Consider the following 24,659-nt stretch of genomic DNA (forward strand, 5'->3'; position numbering starts at 1 on the left):
TCACTGGCATCCTGCCCACATCAGAGCAGTGGCCACATGCATGCAGGTTCAGTCTTTGCTCCAACATCACTTACACATTTTTCTGCATTCATTTGTGAAGGCAGAGAAAACAGAAAATTGTAGCTGTACTGTAATCATATTGAATTATGTAGTTTTAAACAAGGAAATGTTTTATGTATATCCTTGTTTCCCTGCCCTTGATAGCAGGGAAATTCCTGTGACTGCAGCATCTGAAACATGATTAAATGTGTGCTCATGCTGTAACAAGTACACAACCACATCATCTCACTAGCTTGCAAGGATATTACACAGGTCAGCAAGTTCAACATAGTCAGGAGGCACATCTTTCATAGTAGCATCTGCACAAATATCATCAGATGCTCCAATTTACATTTACATTTACATTTACATTGCTCCATTAGTTCAGAGGTCTCCTTTCCCCAAGCACAAGAGAGGGGTAGATGAGCTGTAACGTCAGCAGGCTGTATTTGACTCTTACCCTCCCTATTCTTCCCCAGTAGCATGTGTACTTCAAGAGCTGATCCTTGACCAGAGTAATGCCTGGGCTCACAGGGTTAAATTTAAGACTTTATCGCTTTAAATGAATTTATTTCAAGTGCTATACTGAGTGTGAAGCTTCTTCATCCCCAGCTTGAAATACTTTCAGGATATTTTCCTCAGTGTCATTGCCTGTTTTAAGGAATAATTCTACCAAAAATGAAAATTCATCCAGTGTCTACTCCTCCTCATGCTGATGGAAGCTAGGGGAGATTTGTAGTCCACAAAATAACAGAAAAATACAAAAAAACACAAGCAAACAATGGAAATAAATGCTCATTAAATTTCCAGTGTAAAAAAAGATACATAATAAACTATAAAAGGCCCCCATACTTTTTGTCCAAGTTGGGCTACAGTGACGTCCCTCAAATCAACACACTGAGATTGCTTTCTGATTCATAAGTAGGAGGACAGAGGAGAGAGGAGGCTGAAATTAATGAAATGAGAAAAAAAAAACTAAAAAGAAGAGCCTAAACATATCAAGCTATTTTTTTGTCCCTGATGCCATGTTTTTAGCCTCATTGTTCACTGTAGTCATAACTTCCCTTTTAGACTAATTGCAGGGAAACAAAAAAATCCACCACTACTGGAAAGATGGGTGTGACAGTGTCACAGACCCCTACAAAGATATGCAGGAGCAACATGGAATGCTCTTCTGCTTCGCAAGACTTCAATCAATGATTTATTACAACAGCATGTAGAGGAGCAGTAACTACATTCAAATGTTCACATCTAAACATTGATGCAAATGGGTTTTTGAACGTATTACAAGAGCTGGATGGAGCTATCATACCAGCCTGCAGCCAAATGTGCTCCAGGGTGGTCCAGATGTAGGTGGGTCCTTGGCGACGGGTGGAGCTGATGTCGGATACTTCAGAGAGCGCCGCCTCCAAACGAGATGCAGCAAGTGATGAAGGGCTACGAGACCCTGACAGTAAAAAGTAAAGAGACAAAATTTTTGTTGAAGCGATCTCAAAAACTGAACACCATGGTCCGTTTAAGTAGTAGGAATACAGCACTATATGTTAGATACTGGATTATAACAGTTGGATATCACTGTATTGGAAACAGTGTAATGAAATGAATGAAAACCCCAAAAATATGCCCATGACACAGATATTACGTTTTCATTTGCCATCAGAAAACACCCACATGTTTCAGAACATCGATAGATATCCTGTGGATGAACACACAAATGCACAAGCCCTTGACATGCAGGTGTGGTGATGAGTCAGGTCAGACATTTAATGAGCAACATATCTGCCTCCCAAAAACAGCCTTGCAGAGTTAAAAAAGATCTCTTATTGCAAAAATGTGAAGTGGTGAGAATGCAGACCAGTGGAGGCGTCCCGGAAGTCAGGCAGGGTGAGGTGGTTGGAAGTTTTCCTGGCTCCAGGGCTGACCTCAGGCCTCTCAGCCACAGGAATACTGCTGCTGTCATCTGTCTCACTGTAGCGTGCGTGAGCACGCATGCGCACACCCACAAACACACACACACACACACACACACACACACACACACACACACACACACACACACACACACACAGAAATCAATCCCTGTTATGCATATCAGTTATAAACAATCCCTGTCATTTTATTTCTAGATTCATGACATCCTTTTTTTTATTTGTAGTTCAAACAGTGAGGTCAATCAAGACTCGCAGGAATGATGGATTACATGGGTCTTGCTAGTTTGAGTGCTAGATATGACCTCTAGGTAAAGAATAAATGAAGAGCAGCACTTAAAACCCTGAAAGACCCCCCACTTCAACAACTTCAAAAAAATGTACTTCTCTGCCTCTGTGGCAGACACATGAAATACAATCAAAAATGCTTTGATCTTTGGCTTCTATAACTGACATCTTTGAGTTACAAAATAGTTTGGTTTTTTTTCAAATCCAAAAATAAAATGACTGGTCCTGGACTGGGCTTAAAGGGCTGGAAATTTGCTTATCTCCTCCCCAGAGCAGAAAGATAGTCTCTGTGCCTCACTTGGGAGCTGAGACCCACAGACACAGGCTGACTTCTAGTTAGCTTAGCACAAAGAATGGCAGTAGTTGGGAGGTGTTAGCCTATATAAATAGTCACCAAATACACTTTTCTCAAAAACGGTCTTTATTAGAATTAACAGAAGTAGGTTTGTGCCTAACGTTCATTACAAAACAACAATTTAAAATTACAAGACTTTAACCCTAACACCAACCCTTATTGTACAATCAGAGAGTCGGAATTACTTTCCTGACTGCAGCCAGTTGCTGCAGCACTGTCCTAACTTTGGCCAATAAATCAAAATGTTTGAGGACTAGAAGAGTGGCTGCAGCCTCTAATCACAGACTAATGAGGATGAGGATAATTGCAACAGAGGTATGCCAACATACCATCTACTACCATTCATTGTGCTAAGCTACCTAGAAGTCAGCCAGTCTCTGCGGGTCTCAGCACCCTAATTCTGCATAGAGGATAGAAGGGAAACTATCTTCTTGTCTGGACAGAGGACAGCAAATACGCACATTTCCCCAAAAGTCAGCATGTTCCTTTCATGCTTTAGAGGTTCACTAACAATGAAACTAATAAACAACTAATAATTCTAATTTCTTCCTCCCAAACTTCATTCAGTGATTGAAGTGAAAGTGAAATTGCACTGAATATTGAGTAGACTGAGGTTCATCTTATAAAGATGAATAAATATATATGATAGAAAGTCTTACTATACACTACCTGAAAACTCAAAACCACTGCTAGAACATTGTGATTCCAAAGTTTATCACTAATGCATAAGAGCATGAATATTCATGCTCATAAACACTAATCAATACTTTCCCTCTCCCAGATTCATCAGGCAGGCAGTAAAATATGTTTGAGCAGTGAGCTGTCACACACTCCACAGTACACGATCAGTAAAGAAGCCCAGACGCATATGCACACCCACCTGGAGCGGCTGACATCGTAGCGGCTTTGCCAGCATTGCAGCATTTCCTCACAGGTCTGCAGGGCTGCAGCAGGGCCAAACAAAGCCTCTTCCAACTTCACCTTCGTGAACAGCAAGCTGGAACAAAAAACACTGAAGCATCACTCACGTTTGAATCATCAGTGCCTTGTTATGACACTTGCGTTCACCCAGTGCGATGGTGAGTTGGCCAAACTGGCAGCCAGTTTCTCACAGATTCACCTCTAAATTCTATTGATTGTTCATTCATCACTGAATGATTTGATTCCCAGATACTACAAAGCTCTTCTCACCCAGAATGAACCTCGCAGACCTTGCAGGTCTGCTGGTGTGAGATTGCTGGTTCATCCTAGAATTAAAACTACAAATGATAAAAGTTCCTTCAGGCTCTGTGTTGCTCAAATGTAGCAGAAGAGAAGCTGCTATGGTAAGCTAACTAGCCTGAAATCCAAGCTAGAAAAACTACCTTCAAATTCTTTGCGTGTTTTATTCTGATTGCTTTTGTCATTTGTTTGTTGTTGCTTTTCTCCTGTGTCGAGCGCTTAAGTAAGAAATACAGTACGAAAAGCCATTTTTGCCTTGTCTTTGCAAATATGCCGTTTTGTAACTGCAGAGAAAATTAACTGTAAACTGAGAAAATGAGCCTGAAGGGATGTTTTGTTGAAGCAAAACCCAGTCAAACGTGTTCTTGTTGTCACTAATCACAATTAGATCTGAACACACAACATCACATTGAGAGGAAAGAGAAACTACTGTCAGTTGGCCATAGAATAAAGTTCACACTGGCTTCATATTAAATCTAGGATTCATTTTAAAGCTACATTACAGTACATATCCCTTTTTCACAGGATCTCATGCACTCTAAAAAATTATTTGTTTCATTCTTGTTTAGGCCAATTCTTAAACTAATAACAAAAATGTGAATATTTAACAGTAAAAAAGTTGAACGTTTTGTCTTGTTGGCCAGCCCCTTAAATCATTTAGATGCTCTGACCTGGGTTTACTGGTCCTTTGCACTTGGTTCAAAACCAACAGAGACACCCCAACCCCATACTGCTGATGATTGCATCTTAGGAGCACTATTAAACTGCATCCATGTACACAAGTTTGCTGTAAGGGCTTAGAACCTATCAACATCTTACTAATGCATGTGGACTGAGGAAACAGTGGATCAATAGGAAACAGAGAGGGGGGAAAGAGAGTCATCAACAACAGGCTTTAAGTGTGTGTGTCCATGTGTGTGTGTGTGTGTGTGTGTCCATGTGTGTGTGTGTGTGTGTGTGCGTGTGTGTGCGCATGTTGCAGTGTGTTGAGAGGTTGATGAGTAGAAGCCATAGAGTGTTTCCGCTCAGCCCTTTTAGTTGAAGACAACTGGTTAAGTGATGTGGGAGTCTCTGATGTGAACACTAGTGTACGTGTGTGTGTGTGTGTGTCCGTGTGTGTATGTGTGTGTGTGTGTCCGTGTGTGTATGTGTGTGTGCGTGTGTATATGTGTGTGGTAATTGCCAGAAGGGGCTCTCAGAGGATGCAGTCTGTCATGGGCATCACTCATGAGTGTGAGAAGAGAGAGTTTGAGCGAGAGAGAGACATGGAGACTATGGTGTTCACTGCATTTGATGCCTGCCTGCCTAGATGTCCGCTGTCTCCCTGTTGTTGAAGGCTCCTCCAATTATTCTGCACCATGTCATGGGGGGTGGGGGGATGGCGGAGAAAGAGAAAGGGAGGAACACAGATGGATGAAGGGATGGAAGGAGAATGAGGATCAATAGAGGAGTGAGAGGAGCTCAGGAGAGAAAACTATCAAATGCGTTTGGTTACTGACTCACGGGTCGGTGGATGATTGGGTGTGTGTGTGTGTGTGTGTGTGTGTGTGTGTGTGTGTGTGTGTGTGTGTGTGTGTGTGTGTGTGGAGAAGATGTAGGGATGTTGGAGAAGAAAAATTAAAGTTTGTGTGTGTGGGAGGAAAGGAGATAGGTTCTGACGCGGGGATGATGATGTGCTGCCGAGGGACAGTGTCTTAAGGGTACACCTGCCAGTAGGGGTCCACTGAAGTGTGTGTGACTGTGTGTGTCTCTAGGCTCCTTATTACCAGAGTGGTAAAGCATTTAGAGGCATTTCAATGGTGTAAACTTATTGTAGTGTTGAAATGTGACAAGTTGTGGGTGTGTGTTCATGTGTACAAAGAAACAAAGTAGAAGTAAAGAAGAGGATTCATTATTATGTTTACAGTAAACTATCAACTTAAATCTCAAATAATGCCAGGTTTTTCTTTTTAATATTTTCCTGTCAAACCATTCTTACCATCTGCCTCCACTTTCCTTTGTATATTGACATATCTCATTTAAGGCAAAGAATAATTGACATATTTTCAAGCTACCAAATTCTTCCATGAAAATGTCGTGTGTCACATGATTTCCTAATTGTAGGTGGAGCTTTGATTTTTGATCTTTAGCCTAGTTTTCACATGAATTATGACTAGCAAGTTTTTTTTAATTAAATATTTCTTCAATGTGTAGTTTCTTCTGCTTCTTTGTCTTTGTCTGTTTGTGTCTTCAGCCTGTAGCCACCTGGGGTTGGATGTGCATACTATCTACCGCAACAGGTGTTGAGTTTCACTGACGGTAGATTAACACAAATTTGAATGACAAAATAGAACCTGCTCCCATGAAGGACAACAACAAAACTGACTTTGCATTCACGTCTAGGTATCATGGAACCCCTTGGTTTTCATTTCATCCCCCAACATGTTGGAGTGGCCAAACAGCCTGGAATAGCAGCTTGGAATCAGTGACACGCCATTTATAGATTGTCACCTATTCTCCTCTGTGAGGTGTGCGTGATGCTCCATAAAAAGTCAAAAGATACGTGCATTTATAGTGAAATTATGTAAATGTAAAAGGTCATACTGACATTAGACAAAAACAACATTCACAACAGTTATGGCATCAATATGAAAAAGTACACCATTGCATTTACGTTACCCACAGGTACAGAAGGTAGACAGTGTGGCCCAGTGGCGTCAACAGTAGATTCCAAAACATAAACATTTCTTTTCAAGGTACATAAACCCTAACATGAATTGGCTGCAAGGTAGCTGAGCCCACTAATCCGTTACAACTACATCTGCAATTTAATCAGGACGCTGTAAGGCTTTACAACATGAATGTGCACATCATAATCACTATCAAACTATGATAGAAGTCACTGAAGAAAAGGCTCCCTACTACCCCGTTATTGAACACTTCAACACAGATTTCCTCACAGATCCAAAGAGAGAAATTCCAAGATTATTCCACTCAAAATTAAACATAAGATGACAAAAAGACTGTAATTTTCATGGTCTTGCAAATCTGGTGAGTACAAAGTGTCGTGTTTGAGGATGGATGGCAGCGAGCAGCTCAGTGTAAATGTTTGGTGTTGGCCAGCTAAGACTGCCGGCGTAAACTCCATATAAAAATAGCTAATAATGTTCCCTTGAAAAAGTGGTACATCTACAGAATTACTCATTCTGCACTCCCACAGATCGGAGTGTGTATTCTCTATAGACACATGGGCACATGCAGGAATACACAAGCGTGTAAATATATATATATATATATATAGAGAGAGAGAGAGAGAGAGAGAGAGAGAGAGAGAGAGAGAGAGAGAGAGAGAGAGGGAGAGAGAGAGAGAGAGCACATGCATGGAGATTAAAACACAAGTCTGTGCAGACATGCTTGCCTCATGTAGCAGAGCATAAACCAGGCATGCGTGTGCATGCCAGTACACTCATTTGCACGCACGTGTCCGCACACAAACACACTTGCTCATGCTGCAACATCCCGTTAGAAGAATGCAGAATCAAAGACTGGGATTAATCATTCTCTTTAGTACAAACTGTGGGACCTCTCTCTCTCTCTCTCTCTCTCTCTCTCTCTCTCTCACTCTCTCTCTCTCTGAGACACACACACACACACATACACACACACACTCTGACACAAACACTAACACACAAGCACACGCACACAACCCTCCCCCATCTCTCTTGCCTCAGCTCACTCAATCTGTAGCAGAATCCCATTTCACATTGAAATGCATGACTGTTTACTGGGTGATTAAAATTTCAAAGAAAAGGGAGAAATGGAGACAGAGAGATAAAAAAGAGGCAAGAAGAGAAAGAGAGGGTGTGAAAGAAAGAGGGGGAGAGAAAGCAAAGGCGAGACTGAGAAGGAGAGAGAGAAAGACAGAAGCCGGGGGTAGAGGATGTGAGAGAAAAGGAGGAAGGAGAAATTCGGTATGCTACAGCAAGCTGACAGTTTGCCGTGGTGCAGAGAGGCAGTGGCTAACAAGGATCACACACATGCACGCACATACACACACACACACACACACACACACACACACACACACAGTGACATTCAAACATGCATGTGCAAGATTACGATCACGTACACACACCCACAACCCCCACACACTCACACTCACAACCCACCCGCCACCACTGTCCTCTCCACCACACACACACACACACACACACACGTGCGCTGTGTGGAACGCCCAGCACCATGCAGCATGCAAGCTTTGATCTGTGACGCTCGCTCACACATCCACGGCAAATGATATTCAATGAGCTTGCTACAGAGAAAACACCCCCTTTCACCATCTCTCGCTCTCTCCACATCAGTTTTCTCTGTCTCCTTCTCTCAGACTCGAAGCTCTGCAACTCAGCCTGATCTCCAAGCAGCCTGAAGCCTGAAGTTGATTAAAATACAAGCTGATAATTCGCCCCTATTCTAGGAGAAGTCTTGTCCCCATCTTCATGTAATTTAATGTGCATGGGCTTCTCTGAGATCTTTTTGTGACCTGCAGCTGCTGGTCGATCTCCTCTCTGTAGGTCAGCAGGTATGTTTTTAGTTAGAGTATTAAATTATCTCAACAGTTCCAGCAGACTAGGCTTGCGAGCAAGCTAACCATGGAGGTTGTCAAAAAGACAGACACTGATCATGAAATCTTTTTGATTTGTTAATGCTGTAACCATTCATTGCTTTTTTGTTTGTTTGTCTTTTACCCATTTAGGGGGTTGGAACGCTCAGTGTATAATACAGTATTACCATGTCATCACCTTACAAAGAGGCAAGAGTCTAGACACCCAGCACACCAATTAGCACCTCATTTGCGTGGACAGTCCAACATTCACTCTTCTCTTAGCTCTGTTTTGGTCTCCACTGACTCCCGGAGAAAATATCTTAAGCTGCTTAATGCTCCACTACGATCACCAGATGATGTCTAACTTTGTCTGGCTGCCGTTTAGTGCTGGCCAGGTAGTATGACATTTGTTTATCAGTTGTTTTCTTGCCAAAAACGGATGCCTGTTGGAGCTGGAAATAGAACCCTTTCTCAGAAGCCAGTTTGATGTGTCATTGCGGGGTAAACACAGATGTAATTAGTAACATTATTTATGACTCTGTTCCAGTTAAGTGGACTATAGCCATGATGTTATGCATGCTAGCTATGAATGGCTATGATATTATAGGACCATAACTGATTCGATCAATTACACCTGTGCTTACCCTGCAATGACATATCAAAAATAGCTGCTGTGACAAGGCACAAAAACATTATCATTGTGGACTGAACTCTTCTCATCTATCTTCAAACATGTTTCCTGGCATGACAGATGTGTTGCCAAAGTAATAAAAATAAACAAAGCAATCTAAACATCTTCAAATTGTTATTTACAGGTGAATAAATGTGAGCGGTAATAATACAGTGAGTGTACATTCAATAACAAATCATTTTGATTCAACAGTTCCATTCAGGAGACTGTCGGAGTATAGATTTTTGGGTCTCTCTCTCTCTCTCTCTCTCTCTCTCTCTCTCTCTCTCTCTCTCTCTTAACTCACTGACTCTCCACTGCTCCACAACAACAGCCTGAAAACAACAACTGATGCTGCATGTTCTACCCATATGACCTCATGGTTACCGGGGCAATGGGGATTCCTGGCGCAGAGAGCAATTCAATTGGCTGAGCCGAGAAAAGAGCACTTAAATGGGTCAAAGTAGTCAAGTATCTCTATGGAGGAGGTATGTGTGTGTCTGTGTGTGTAATTGTGCATCTAGACAGTGAGAGGAGACTTCATTGTACACACAGTACAAAGCAGGAAAGCTCCTGTAATCATACAGCCATCATCTTTCCAGTCAGCCCACTCGGTCTTTTCCTCTTCCTGTCAGGCTCTTATGTCCTTCCTTCCCCTTTGTTGTTTCAGCAATCTCCAGTTGTTGTTTTTCCTGCATTTTCTCTCCTCTTCTCCCTCCTGATATATGGATGTGTCCCATCTGTCTGTGCTGGGACCATGGAGGCCAACACTGACCCCAAATGGCTATATTAAGAAATGCTTTACTGGGCTTTGAGGCAGAGTAAACACATCAGGAAGATGATGCAACATGCTTCCATATTGTAGTTCCTGTGAAATAATTGGCCTGGACTGCTGCCGCCTCTGACATGATCGATCTTCCTCTACATCTAACAAATATATTTTTGCTCAAGATGACTGAGTAAAATTACTGTTGTGAGTAAATGGAAATGTATTAAACTACTGCTGTGGGTTAGTAGCACTAAAACAATTCAATCCCAAGATGCATTCTTACATTATTTTTCGGAAATGTAGTTATTTGTGGCCAAACCTTTTCAATTATACTCTTTGTATTTTTTTTAATAGAATAGAATACAAATCATCACATATTAAGATAAAATATCAAAATGAAACACTACGTAGCTGGTGGTGTTTATTTGTCAGGAGGACACGTTTCTGTCGAGAAAGCAGTGCAGGGCCCGGGTCAGAGCTACAGTGTTAAAAGGGTAAGGGTGTGTGAGGGGCATAGGTACCGCAATGCAGGCCTCCACTCTGGCACGTCTAAATAAGGTATTGAGTGTGTGTGTGTGTGTGTGTGTGTGTGTGCGTGCGTGCGTGCGTGCGTGCGTGCGTGCGCTTGGCCTCCAACGCAGTGGAGCTGAGACACCCTATCCCTATAGAGATGACTCGCGTTAGTGCTGCACTTCTCACTGGAGTTACTTGTTCACACACACACACACACACACACACACACACACACACATACACACACATACACACACACATACACACACACACACACACTCACTCTTCAAAAAAAAGAAAAAAAGAAACACCATAAAAATCTAATAATTGCTCCTGCACAGCAAACAATTGGTCTTTCATCCTCAACTCATTAACAGTTACACCAATATTTTCTGTTTCATGTGTGAGTGGGATGGTGTAGTGGGCTTACTTGAAGTTGTCAGGGTGCTGGCTGAGAGCAAGTCCCAGGGTGTCCAGGGCATGGCGGTGGTGTTTCTGAGCACTGAGGAGAAGGCTCAGCAGGTGGAGGGAGTTTAAGTCATCTGCATAGAGAGACAAAGCCTCCTGTAGGGGTTCCATGGCTGCTGATACCTAGCAGACACACATCATGCATAACCGATAATGTACAAAATTATAGAAGGAATAATGTCCGCCATCAATTTAAAAAAACATCTTTTACCGACCTGGCGCACAAGAGCCAGCTGTAGTGCCAGGTACATAGCAATGTTAGCATCCTGGGGATCTAACGAATGAGCCCTGTGGAGGAGAGAGAGGCAACAACAGTTCAAATTTAAGCAAAGGCTTAAATACCTGTAAAACAAACAAAAGCCTTGAGAGATAAGTGTCCGCTGACATACAGTAACAAGACTATCATGCTAGCCATCCAGTGTTAGCACCTTTTGCTAATTAACACTAAATTTAAAGTGAAACTCATTTATTTTGCAGGACTTTGGTTTTGAGTTTAAGTACAAGGCAAAGTAAAGCTTTGACCCGTTAACGAAGCTACATTAAAAGTACGATAATTGGAGGAATATTTATGTACCATATTTCATTGTTAGTTTTCCTGATAGCAATGACTGTTTGACCCAAATGTGGCCCCCATCAGAGCCAGCTGTGCCAAATGTGGCCCAGATCAGGCCCAAATGTGACAACTCCCTGCTATAAACAAAACACTACATATATGATATAAAGTACAACAAAGACCATGTGATAGAGTTCAGAAGAATCGGGACCTACTTGTTCAATACTCGTAGTGCTTTTTTGTTGAATTCATTTCTATCTGCTTTCAGAGACGCTGCATAAAGACAATAGAATCAGAGGATTACTTAGTGTCTGCTGCAATTTTTAAAAATAAGTATACGTTGCATTGAAAAGGAATAATGTACACAAAATAGCAAAATTCATTTTAGATATGTCTATATCTGTCTAATGTCTATGTCTTCCCAATATCTCAAACTGTCCCTTTAGTAACTGGTTGGCTTAAACTATGTGGTTCAAGAGAGGGTTGATGATGGAGACCAGAATGTGAACAGATGTCTCCATGGGTGAAAGAAAACATCTCCCACCCACCCCACACCTAAAAGAGGTTTCTATCTGTATTTTTGTCTGATTTGTCTGTTGGTGGGTGTATTCTTACCATCAGAAGCCTGCAGACTGTAGCAGAGTCCAAGAGCCAAGTAGGCTTTGGGCAGGAATTCTCCAGCTTCCTCCCCCATAGACACCACACTCTGGGACAAAGCCTCAGCCTCCTTAAACTGGAGACAGAATCAATTAGCCTCCGAAGAATCTACAATTGGCAGGTTTAGTCATGAGAATTGGGAAAAGTTTCCTCCTATAAGCCATGTGAGGCTCTGTAATATTAAGTGGACAGATAATATGCTGTTGTACGAGAATGCGTGAGAGAGGAAATGCTTCTGTAGCATCCAGATGTGAATGTATTTGAGGGCTGAGGTGCACTAGGGAATGGAGTATTGATGGTTGCGGCTGGTGTGAGGTTAGTGCGAGGCCAGACCGAGTCGATTCAGCTGAAGGACAGCACAGAGTTTACTGAAGGACACACACACACACGCACACACACACGCACACACACACACGCACAAACACACACACTCATACATACACAATCGCCCACACAGGCAGCAGTAGACTGCAGGTGGTGTGTAGCTGAGCTGAGGTACTCTGAGCTCAGAGAAAAGTGTGTCATCCGTGTGAGGTATGGCTGGTGGCAGGCGGGCAGGTGGGCGTAGGGGGGATAATGCCTTTGACGGCATGGCAGTGCACCAGCAAGCCAACTGCTTTGAGACCCTTCATCCTCCTCCTCGTGCCCTTCCTCCCTTCATCTACCTCCTCCTCTCTTCTCTCTCTTTCTCTCTCTGTCTTTCTCTGAATCCAGTGCTTGGGAGTGCTAAAGCCTGCACACAATAGCCAGTCAATTTAACACACAGTCCATCCATGTGCATCTTAGGAGGACTAAATTTTTTTCTTGTTTCTCCCTTGAACGGTGTGAAAGAAGAACAGTTCGCTGTCGTTGGGCGAAACCCTTGCATCTGCAAAAATTGCTCTTCAGGAATTTAGAAAAGCAGCTTTGCTTTCAGATTGCCAATCATGCAGTTTGTGGTGATGTTGTGGGTTTGGTTTGGGTTTCATATGTCTTTGCTGCCATTGCAACCTTAAGACCACTATGAAAACTGGAGAAATATGTTAACCAATACAAAAATTATTGAAATGCTGCTGATCTATGGGTATTAACAGATGAAAGTACTGTAACATTGTTGCTGGCTGGTTCAAAGTCCAGACTGTCCAGTAGAGCTGATGGTGGATAATGGTGGCCCACTTATGTAATGCCCCTCTGCACTATGGCCATAGTGTCCCATTGTGATTAAGGCTGTAAGCTCCTTAGTGTCTCCAGCCTGCCATGATCTCCAGCCACTGACAGATGTGTTCTGAACACTCACCCCTGTGAGCTCCTCTTTTCTAATCTGACCCTTTTCTCTCTCTATCTTCCTAACTCACCCTTGCTCATTCTCTCTCTCTCGCCAGCCTAAACACTACTGCTAATGTGACTTTCTCCCTCCTCCTGTCCAGATCATGAACAGCAGGAGTCACCAAGCTGGCTGGGCCTCACGCCGATCTGTCTGCCTGAATGACCCGAGTGTCAATCTGAAAAAAAACCAACAACCCAGGAACACACTGATGTGTGTTTCCTAGGTGCATACACATTCCTCATTGTTTAATATTTGTAGCAGCTACTGACTGTTTTGATGATTTTAGGCTCTACCTCAGATGCATCTTTAACTTTCAGCTTAACATAAAAGGGCTGGATGAAGCTGAGGGGGCAGGTCTGACAACATGAGAGAGACCATTGATTACAAAACTGATTTCAGAGGTTTGTGTTATAGATCCTTCATGTCTATCTACTGTATCTACTCTACTCCACCACCACCAGCTCCACCAACAGAAACCTATCCAGAGCAAATTCAAAGGAATCCCAGCCAGAAGTATCTCTGGGAAATGAAGTTTAAAAACATTAAATCAAGTACATGAAGGCCAGACACAGAGGCATTATTTAGGCTCTACCTCGGGTTTAATACATGTGCATATTTGAGTTCAACTGTGTGCATAATGAGCACAAGTGTGTGTAAATGATGTGTTTGGATTCACCCATTGCAGTTGACCAATGCAGACTTTAGCGGCCAGCAAGGGCAATGAAGGGTCTTGTGGTCTCATCCTGGCACACTCTTTAAATACAGACACAGCACCAACACCCTGGAAAACACACGCACACACATACACACACACACACACACACACACACACACACACACACACACACACACACACACACACACACAAAAACAAATGTCACTGACAAATTGTCATCCATGTCTGTGCAGCAGCCAGTTATCATGCAGAAGCAGATGATATAGATCACCTCAAAGTGGATGTATCAAACATACATGAACTGTCCTTGCTCAGCCCTAATAGACCCATTTAGTCACATAGTCACTTAATACATGTAGGTCAATCATTAATGGACCACATGCACATGCACATGCACATGCGCATGCGCGCACACACATACACACACATACGCATGCACGCAAGCCGCCGGCCCTAAATAGAAGCGGATCTGACGACACTGAGGCGGCCCCTTCTCCTTCTAGGGAGCAGCCTATTTCTAGAGCTCTCCATTGATCTGCACTGTCACTTTAACCTGCAATCCAGATCAATTTTTCACACACATGGGCACACAAACACTCTGAGGGGCAGATATACTGAGGTGTTTTGTTTTGTTTTGTTTTTTTAGTATTTCACATTTTATCATCATACATTTAAAACTATTTGTTCTGCACATTCTGCACATAAAACATTCAAAAATGTATTGATGGTCGCTCATTATAATTCAATATTTTCTCACCACCTGCCATTCCCAGCACACTGAACACTTGGCTTTGAACACTATTTGAAACACGCAAGGACAAGAAGGTGAGGAAGGAGTGCTGCAGAGTACACGAAAGAGGCATGGCAAAAGATGGATGTTAGGTGTGGCATAGTGTGTGTGTGTGTGTGTGTGTGTGTGTGTGTGTGTGTGTGTGTGTGTGTGTGTGTGTGTGTGTGTGTGTGTGTGTGTGGGTGAGTGAGTGTATGAGGGGCTGCTGCTGGTATTTAAGGAGGAATGAGCTCACCTTCCTGGCCGCCATGAGTGACAGGCCCAGCTGGTGCCACAGGTGGAACTCACTGAATGAGAACTTCATGGCTCGCTCCAGACACTACGAGACACCCAAAAAAATGTTTGTGATATATTTTGTAAACTGGCTATGTGCAGATTCAGACAGAATGAACTTTAAGAGAGAAATAATTATCAAGTTACTTTTTTATGAAGTGATATAGAGGGTTAGGTGCAGTAAATACATTTTATACTAGTTTTTTCTCTCTCAGCCATTTAGGTAGTCACTAAACTGAACTGCCACTCTTCATAGCGACATTTTCCTGGTTTGACATGACTGTCAGTCACCACTCACTACCCACTCGGCACTATTCCAGGACATAATGATGTGATTGATGTGTGTGTGGACGAGCAGAGGATGGCGTGGAGCGCCACACAGTTAGATGTTGTCAGTCATACAGAAATGAGCTAAACCAGAGGAAAACTGTCTGCCTGATATTCAGATTAAATAGTGAACAAACATGTTACAAACAAATCTGACCATTTAACATGCATACAATGTTATTGGGGGTTAAGGTTAGCTTAGCACACTGATTGGCTAACTGGCTAACCCAGAAAGCATCTTAAGGGCAAAGACATCAGTGTCACCATGCCAAACTGTATTTCTATGTGCTGCAATAAATGGTTTAATCTATAATGAGAGTATTCCTCACTGAACTACTGCAACTAAGTACAGACCAAATAGTATTTCTATTATTTTCATTTCAAATATTGCACTCTTACTTTGCAGTTGCATGAGAATCTTATAAATAAATCTCTAATAATATATTTGCTATTTAAGAGGGAGGCTCTATCTTGCTGAAACAAGATGCAATTGCATGCAAGCTTGACCTGCACAAACACACTGCATCTCAGCAAATCATAAAAAACAGACTGGAGATTTCACAAGTGGGACGAATACAGAATCAACAGGTGGAGTCAGAGCGATCTTCAGTTACGATGACCAATCACATGTGACAGGGGGAAAAATAAGTTTCTGAAAGAGAACAGGCCTTTGCGAAGCAGCTGTAGCTCAAAAATACGAGGTATTATACTCAAAATGAACTTGTAAGTGAGAGAATAAAGAGCCAGCTGATGTTAAGTCACTGGTTCTACAGCTACTGGCATATAGGTGCTTACAGCTAATAATGATAATCATAAAAATATCAGCACAATGAAAATGATGCACGTGGTGTGTAGCGGTGTCAGTAGCCTCTCTCCTTACCTCCATGGTGCTTAAAGACAAACAGCTGTTACAAAACAGCAGTTTCTTTACAAAATCACATGCATTTTAATTGTTGAATCTGTCATTCTTGACCAAGAATCATGTTTACGGGGGTTTTTTTCCCCGTTGCCGAGCAGCACAGGAAATTGGCTGTTGGTATTTTCTGTTTTGAACTTCAATGATGAGTCTCCCCACAATGTCATCTTTCATATTGCATGCGATGTGTTGCTATTAAATCCAACAACTATATCTAAACTCAGCAGTTCTGCAGAAGACTTATTTGTGTAGTTCAAGCACCATATCCCGTAGAGTAAAAAATAATCCAATATCATAACATAGGACAATGAAAGACACCAGCTTGCACGAGTACTTGTACTTTTTAAAGCCAACTCTGTGGGCAATATGTACGATTACACATATGAATTCAATATGTAGGTTTTTTGTTGTTTTGCCTGGTTAATTCACCAGGGAGGTGATGTGATTTGTGCCATTTATTTCTTGTTAACAGGATTATGAATCATGTTTTCATCAAACCTGATGTAGGGGTGTAGTATGGGCCAAGGAATTACCCATTAAATTTAGGGTTGATCTGTGTGACATAATGAAAATTGCCTTTTCTGTCCATCAGTAAGATTATTGCCATCATATGGGCTCGGCTTGGTATGTGCTCTCCGGGTGCCCCCTAGTTTACAGGATGTGAATCTTTTGTTCCCTGCTGCCATTAATTAGATTTGACCTTTTAATCAGTCCATTTAACTTTAATCTTGGAAAGATGTGAAACCATCTGCAAAACCCAGAAGTAAAACATACAAACATGCATGTGTGTGTGTGTGTGTGTGTGTGTGTGTGTGTGTGTGTGTGTGTGTGGTGTGTGTGTGATGTAATTAAATCTTATTCCAGATTGAGAGGTTGTTGGGGACGGCTGATGGATTGATGAATGCTATAATCAGCCCATTATCAATCAAGGTGAATAATCCTCATCGCATGGCAGGAGGATGGCACTGACTGGCTGACATCTCATTCCTTATAAATTCCACACTGGCCTCATATATCAGCCAACTGAACCACAGGTCTAGGTGGAGGTAGTGCAGTGTGAGTGTGTGGTCTTTTATAAAATGATTGATGCTAATGATGAATCAGACAGACAGGTGGACAAAACTAATTTAAGATGACTCCTCCAGCCTCTGCCTCCCCAACCTCCCACACCTGGACAAAGGTCATATTCCAGGGGTAACTGTGCCTGTAAAGAGTGAGAATGTGAGGAGAGATTTAGTGGGAGGCTGAGACTAGGAAGGAAGAAGAGAGAAAGTACAGGATTGCGATACAATGAGAAGAAGAGGCAGTGAGGGGGATGCTGAGGGAAGACTGAGAAACAGTGAGAGGAGAAGACACATAATCCCCTTTGCTCAAACTGATAAGGATATTCATTAAAAAGTTTGTCAAAGGCAAAGCCTTCCCTAACACATCACATCTCTCACTCTTTTGCTATCCTCCCAACAGACCTCCCGCATAGTGTGTGAGTGAGGGTGTATGTGTAAGCAGACCTCAGACAGCATTGCATACTGCCCCCTCCTGGCCATGCCGATAGTGAGCAGGTCATAGACAGAGGTTGCATCCTGCAGGCTGGCCTGGCGAGCCTCAGCTTGGTCTGGCAGGCGACTGATGACTGCATCACCACTAGCCTGGATGAAGGGAGATTGAGAGTGAAAAAGAGGAGGGAGGCTGAGGAAGAGGAAGGTGGGGAGGCTGGCAGACTTTTCAGTCGCCTTCTCCATTAACCGAGAATCTATTCCTGATGTGTTCACAAATGGGACTAAAGCAAAGACAACAAGATATAAGAAGCCAAATAGGTATTTGTGTGTGTCTGTCCGTGTGCCTGTGTGTGTGTGTGTGTGTGTCTCACCATGGACTCTGTAATGAGCAGCAGCAAAACAGCCTCTTCAACCACGTCTTGGGGACAGAAGCAACTGTAGGGACACAGGAAACAGGAAGTCGTCTAGAGAGAATGAAATCTCTCAGTTGCATCCCCCCCATACACACACACATCCATCACAAATATACACATGCACCTTTACAAGAAGCGAAGTGTCCAGTTTCGGTCTCACCTGATGCTGTAACACAACACGGACCACCCTCAGAGTATCAGTACACAGCACTATCTCAAATGACTCACACACAAACACACACACACACACACACACACACACACACACACACACACACACACAAACACACACATACACCTCCCATCTCGCTCGTTCATCACTTTCTTCCATCCCCCTCCTCCATCTCTGGCTGGCTTCTTGTCCTATTAAGGGACACATTCAGCAGACACCATCGTGGCCTTTTCAAAAGAGGTAACTGATGACAAAAGCCATGAACAACACAGAAGTACAGCAATTCCTCAGGGTAAATTCTCCTGTTCCTCCTCTTCTTCTAATCTGAGACATGGATTTAGATCTTCGCGTATGATAGTGTAGGCAGGATTAGTCATGTGGCGGTGACTAAGTATGGCTCGCAGGGCCTGAGCAACGAGCGCAGGATCCCTGCAAAGAGGAAAATGCAGGGATGAGGCGTCCAAACAGTGATACAGTTTTACGTGCTGATGCAGATAACCAGCTTGTTAAGTCAGGACTGTGCAATGCATTTCCATGCTTTGAGATTGTTTTTATGCCATATTATGTTATGTCATGTTTATCTTGTGTCATTTTATGTCGTAGCACTTTATCATTGAATCAATAAAACATCACCAAAACAGACGACGTAATATAATCTCACACATACAAAAGCAAACTAGAGCATGCAGCATAGAAGACCTGAGGGGCTGTACTGTCTCTTTCAATGTATCCATGTGAGACGGGCTGGTAAAAGATGATGAGGTATTTAAAAAAAAAAAGAATAATTAAAACAAAAATCGATATGACATGCAACCAATATAAGGAATTTAAAAGGTGGAATAGGATTTTTTCTGATCTTGGTCAGCCCTGGAGAATCAGAAATACCTCAGATTCACGGTAAAAAATGTAGATTCTGTGTCGGCAAGGATGTAAATCTATATGAACCAATTCCATTCCTCACATTGTTTAGTCCTCCTGACACACAACCATACAACCATGCTACTATGTTAGCTCAGTTATCTCTAACTGACATCACATGGAGGAAATCAATTCTTCTTCACAGCTTTAAAAAAGGAAGTTGAGTAGACTTAGGCATTGTGTTTGAGATGCATTGTTGGTCTTCCAAATAGAAAAGCATTACTCGATACAAATTTGGTCACTCACAGACAGAAAAGTTTTTCACTTTGGTCATATTTTTCATTCAGTTTCATATTGCAACCTATTTCTTTCTCTGCGCTTCAGACTATTTCACTTTAACGTTCCCGTTATGCGCTGTTGCTATGGGTTTTTTCATGCTTCGTATGTCATGTTGCCATATCATTCCATGTTTGTGTGATCACTTGTGTCAGGTATTTTGGGTGTGTAGTATGGGTGCAGGTGAAGGCCACAGTAATAAGTAGTGTGTGTGTCTTTCCATTAGAAACAGGGCACTGTAAATACTCAACAATGGAGCTTCGAGACAATAACAGTTCCTCACTTACAGGTACAGTTTTGAAGAATGTTCCCACAAAAAGTCTAGGTGCTACCTCAAAAATATTGGTCTTCAAGAGGTAAGATGTGACGTTTCGACTAAGAGAAGGGTAAAAAGTGACCTGAAGAATAAGCCGTAGTTCCAAGGACAACATTTGCATCCTTGTAGCCACATACTGGTGACTCCGTTTTTGAGTGTGTCGCTCGGACAAACACCTCCCTGACAACAGCTACATGCTAATATCTTGGTCAAAACTGATACCACAGGGCCGGAAGTACTAACACCTAGAGAAAACTGCTCTGTGCACTATTGATAGTGAACATACACTAACAGTAAATAACACAACAGAAATCACGAGAGGCATTAGTCTTCTTAAATGTTGAGCTTGGCAAAAGACACAAGAACTCTACTCATTCGGTAGAACGGACAATAAAACATATGACGGGATGAATGTGGGGCCAAGAAAAGAAAAGAAATAGTTCAAACCTGTCAGTGCTGTAACGTTGCGGTGGTTTTACAGTGGGGTAGATGGCGTCTTTGGAGGTGGCAGCTCCCTCTCGGTGGAGCCAGGCTGAGGGTGGGGGGCCCAATGGGGGCCAGTAACTGTCCTCACTCACTGAGCTCAGCAGCACCTCTGCTAGCTTCCTCGCTGCAGACTAGGATGCAACAACAACAAAGACAAGAGTGACACAGATGGCAGCGTGGTAAGTGACCAAACCATAGCCTTGAAATAAAGTTTCTGAATAACATTTTCCCATCAGTCCACCAAACATGTGTTCTCATAATTCTCTTTTCTGAAGTGCTGAATCACCAGATTGATAGAAATGGTGTGTGTGTGTGTGTGTGTGTGTGTGTGTGTGTGTGTGTGTGTGTGTGTGTGTGTGTGTGTGTGTGTGCGTTGGCCGATGTGAAAACTTCTGTTTCACAGGGTATAACGCAGAAAAGCTGCTTTGATACCTTAGAAACTTTGTTGGACAGCTTGTTGAACAGATTATGATGAGAAGCAGAATGGAATTGCTAATTTTTTGAAATGCAATTAGACAGTGTGGTGATGGATTGAGTTGGGACTTGATCGTTTCCCCTGAAAATGGATAGAAAGAGAAAGAGAGAGAGAGGGAGAGAGAGAGAAAGAAAGTTCCTCTCTTGATTCTACATCAATGAAAAATTAGTCTTTATGAGTGCTATACAATGTTGGTACTGCTGGGGACCTGTGTTGTCAGAGTGGTGTTCTAACAGTTTACCAGGAAAAATTTCTTGCACGTTGTTACTTGCTGAAGAAATAACTCATGCGTAATTACAAATGTCCAGCCTGTTGAGTCAGATTATATTCGTACTTACAGAGCAGTGAAAAATTCCTTCTATGTGTGCACATACCTGGCCAATAAGCTGATTTTGATACATTATTCCCTGAAACATCAATATCAGAATTATATATAATATGGTAATAAATAATAATATAATATTATTATGTCATATTACAATGATTTCTCCAATATCTTTAACAAAAAGGAATCTAGGTATCAGGATAAAGAAGCAAAACACATAGCTATCGATCTTCCTGTAACAACTTTGATGTCCGTCTTTGAATCATGCCTGTGTGTGAACGTGTGTGCGTCTCACCTTCCTGAAGCTCCTAGACCCGCGTGACTCCACCACCCTCAGCACCCTACGCAATTGGTGAGCACCCTGCGCCAGATGACTAACACACACACACACACACACACACACACACACAAAGCAGGGGTATGTTTGTGAGAGTATGTTACGAAGCTGAAAATGCAGATGTGCTACAACAGAGCAAAGAACATGCGGTTCTAAGATGTCTTATTTTTTGCTATGGTAAATGAGTATATCAAGCTGACTTAATATTCCCCATCTTTCAACAAAATTGAATCAAACCCAACCAATAAGTTCAATTAATTTTGACAGAGCAGAGGGAATAAGCTCATTAGAACAAGTGACCAATAGCGGTAATAACAGATGGTTGCTACAGTAATTGTCTCATTTGCAGGGTCAGTACCCAGAGACACTCAAGACACTTATTTGTTTTTGTGAACTCATAAACAATACTGACACCTACTGGTCACCATTTCATGAATTATTTTCTGATCTAAAAGCAACTGGTGCTCTGAAGTGAATTCAAACTTTGTAAAACGGAACTGCTAGAAAAAAGTTAGCTGACAACACCCATTCAACTCGGTGCAGTGATGTCATCCAAACACGGATGAATAGACAAGAGTTAACTAAGTGATTACAAGGTTAAGATAAAGCCAATTACTGAGATATGAGATAAATACTTATTTTAATGATACAAATGATTAAAACATTTATTATTTATACTGTTATGATAATGAACCATTATGATTCATATTACAACAATAATTATATTTCAAGACAAATAATTTGTCTTCCATTTAATGTGACTGAGGGGTTTACAAGCTTATCGTTAAGCGTTTTTACTTCTTGCCTGCCATTCTTTAAAAGGTGACTTTAAGAAAGGAAATATATCTTTTACAACTGCAATAAAATGCACCCTTGCTCCCTTTGATATACTCTGCAGTTTAGCTGCTACAGCCTTACTTGGACTGGTGTTAGTCCAAAGGGGCTAGTGTACTGTGAAAACATGTAATACTGCTGGGAACAGACAGACCTGAATCACTTTATTGACTCTGCACATACACAGCTCTTAAAATGTCATTCTTGAAAAGAAAGATCACGTTTTTCACTTGTGGCAGAACTTTAACTGATGTCTCACTTTAAACAAAACATCACAAAAAGTAGCAAAGGAGGAGGATCCATATGGAAAGAGGAGGTTCTACGTCGTGCATGCATCTGTGTGGGCATGAATACGGGCGGGCGTGAGTGAGTGTTTGTATGTGTGCGTGCAGGTGGATGGGCTGGTGGGATGGCTTGTAGGTTTGCCAGACTCACCCTCTCTGCAGCAGGCACAGGTAACCACTCTGTAAAGCGGCCTGTAGAAAGTAGCCCAGGTCCATGTCCACAGGTGCAGGAAGGAGACCAGCTTTAGCTGTCTTGGTGTGGGGTGTTGTTACTGTCTGAAAAATAAAGGACACAATAGGATTCATAGTTACTCCATGAAAATCACAGTTACCCGTCACCAAGTTCACCAGGTGTTTCTGACCAAATCTAAGATGGATCTGATTGACCTACGAGGAGAAATATATCAAACAAAACAGGACCTTTCCTGTGCTAAAAATAATCTGCTCGAAAATATAATTGGTTATTCCTCGGCCCACATGACTACCCTCCAACAAGTTTGGTGTAAATCAGCTGTTTAATCCTGCTGACACACAAACGCCACCATGAAAATGACCTTCCTGGACGTGGTAATAATCTTGGGATAAACCAAAACAAATTTTTGACGTGGAACTTCTAAAAACACAGCAATATCAGTATACATCCTTCAGAGTGCACCTTATCCAGCTCCTGTAGATAGGATAGAGCAGCATCACAGGCCCTGAGGTAACAGGACAGACTCTCCTCCTCCCTCTCGATAAGACGCACACGAGACACAGAGGACAGTGCCTGGTGGTCCAAAGACAGACCTGAAAAACAAGAAGACAGCACAGCCATGAATGTGACAAACTACCACTCACTGCCATGAAACTGACTTAAATAACATTTCAGATCTGCTCACACATTATAAACTATCGGCACTAGCAACTCAGATTTGCTTTTTGTTCCCAAAATCAAAACCAAACATTTAGTTTGTATGACCTGCATATCTGGAACAAACACAATAAAACATGGTGTTTGAAGTCAAGGCCTAACACGTTTTTGTTTCTCTGTCTTTTATTAAATCAGAAGTCCTTTCCTCAATTTTTAGTAACTATTTGACATTCTATTATCTTTTGCTCTCTTTTACATTTTCTTTGACTTTTTAGTTTTATTTGGTAGTGGAATTGCCTCTTCCTGAAAGATGCTGCACAAACAAAATAGCCTGACCTTCAAACTGTGTCAACGCAATTTCAATAGTTTGTAATAACACTGGCTCTAAAAGGTCCTTTTCTCAGCTTCCATTTTGACATGTAACAGGGTGAACACAGGTGTATGTAATACAATTATGGCCCTGTTCTGTTTCGTGTGACGGCTTTTTTAACTGCTAAACACTGTAACATTATCTCTGTTCAGAACCAAAGTTAGCAAAGTTAGTTTGTGGAAGTGAGCCTCGAAAGTGTCAGATATTCACCTCTGACGTAAGTGGAAAAAACTATAATAAAATAAAATAAAATAGAATACGGGACTTCTATTTCATACACAATAAGACACAAAAAGTTTGCTGCTTATTGTGTCTGTTGACTGTTCAATTGCATTCAGAGCGTCTATGTGCTGCCCCCAAGTGGTCAAATATATCCCTTCCAGCTGATGTAAAGTTGGAAATTCTTATAATGTAACAAGCCTCAAAAGCTTTTTTACCTAATCAAAAAAGAATCATCGAAAAAGTTTTATTTTCATCTGCATCACTGGCAGAATTCTAGAATGATGCATTGCCTTAACGTATTTCACCACGATGTATCTTTTTGGTGTTCCTGTCTTATATCTATTAAATAGAAACTGGGCTGGTGTGTTTTGTATACTGCAGACTACAGAGTTTCTGCTCCACATTATTCAGTGTTTTTGCCCCCTATTTTAGTTCTTTGGATACATCAGCATGTGCAAATAGAAACAATGCTATTTTGACTTCACTTGTCGAAGTGCAATGAGAGAGGCCTGAGAAAAAAGCAGAGAGAAAGTTTTCTTGAATTCATTTATAGA

General features: G+C 41.9%; 1 protein-coding gene across 1 annotated transcript in view; it reads right to left on the reverse strand.

Annotated features, from left to right (window-relative positions):
* ttc7a (tetratricopeptide repeat domain 7A) overlaps nucleotides 1–24,659 on the reverse strand; it is a 52,714-nt gene that overhangs the window by 17,764 nt on the left and 10,291 nt on the right. The window contains exons 5-19 of the mRNA XM_086180687.1: nucleotides 23,319–23,449; nucleotides 22,815–22,939; nucleotides 21,504–21,582; nucleotides 20,370–20,539; nucleotides 18,199–18,262; nucleotides 17,840–17,977; nucleotides 15,051–15,134; nucleotides 14,026–14,130; nucleotides 12,002–12,119; nucleotides 11,602–11,659; nucleotides 11,049–11,121; nucleotides 10,796–10,956; nucleotides 3,491–3,607; nucleotides 1,895–2,007; nucleotides 1,352–1,486 (exon numbers count right to left, since the gene is read on the reverse strand). Coding sequence (XP_086036813.1) covers nucleotides 1,352–1,486; nucleotides 1,895–2,007; nucleotides 3,491–3,607; nucleotides 10,796–10,956; nucleotides 11,049–11,121; nucleotides 11,602–11,659; nucleotides 12,002–12,119; nucleotides 14,026–14,130; nucleotides 15,051–15,134; nucleotides 17,840–17,977; nucleotides 18,199–18,262; nucleotides 20,370–20,539; nucleotides 21,504–21,582; nucleotides 22,815–22,939; nucleotides 23,319–23,449 — 1,671 coding nt within the window. The remainder of the gene's footprint in view (nucleotides 1–1,351; nucleotides 1,487–1,894; nucleotides 2,008–3,490; nucleotides 3,608–10,795; nucleotides 10,957–11,048; nucleotides 11,122–11,601; nucleotides 11,660–12,001; nucleotides 12,120–14,025; nucleotides 14,131–15,050; nucleotides 15,135–17,839; nucleotides 17,978–18,198; nucleotides 18,263–20,369; nucleotides 20,540–21,503; nucleotides 21,583–22,814; nucleotides 22,940–23,318; nucleotides 23,450–24,659) is intronic.

The sequence above is a fragment of the Aulostomus chinensis genome, chromosome 16, assembly GCF_037954235.1.
Source record: "Aulostomus chinensis isolate RoL2024-O1b breed Wild chromosome 16, RoL_Achi_v1.0, whole genome shotgun sequence".
Classification (NCBI taxonomy): Eukaryota; Metazoa; Chordata; class Actinopteri; order Syngnathiformes; family Aulostomidae; genus Aulostomus; species Aulostomus chinensis.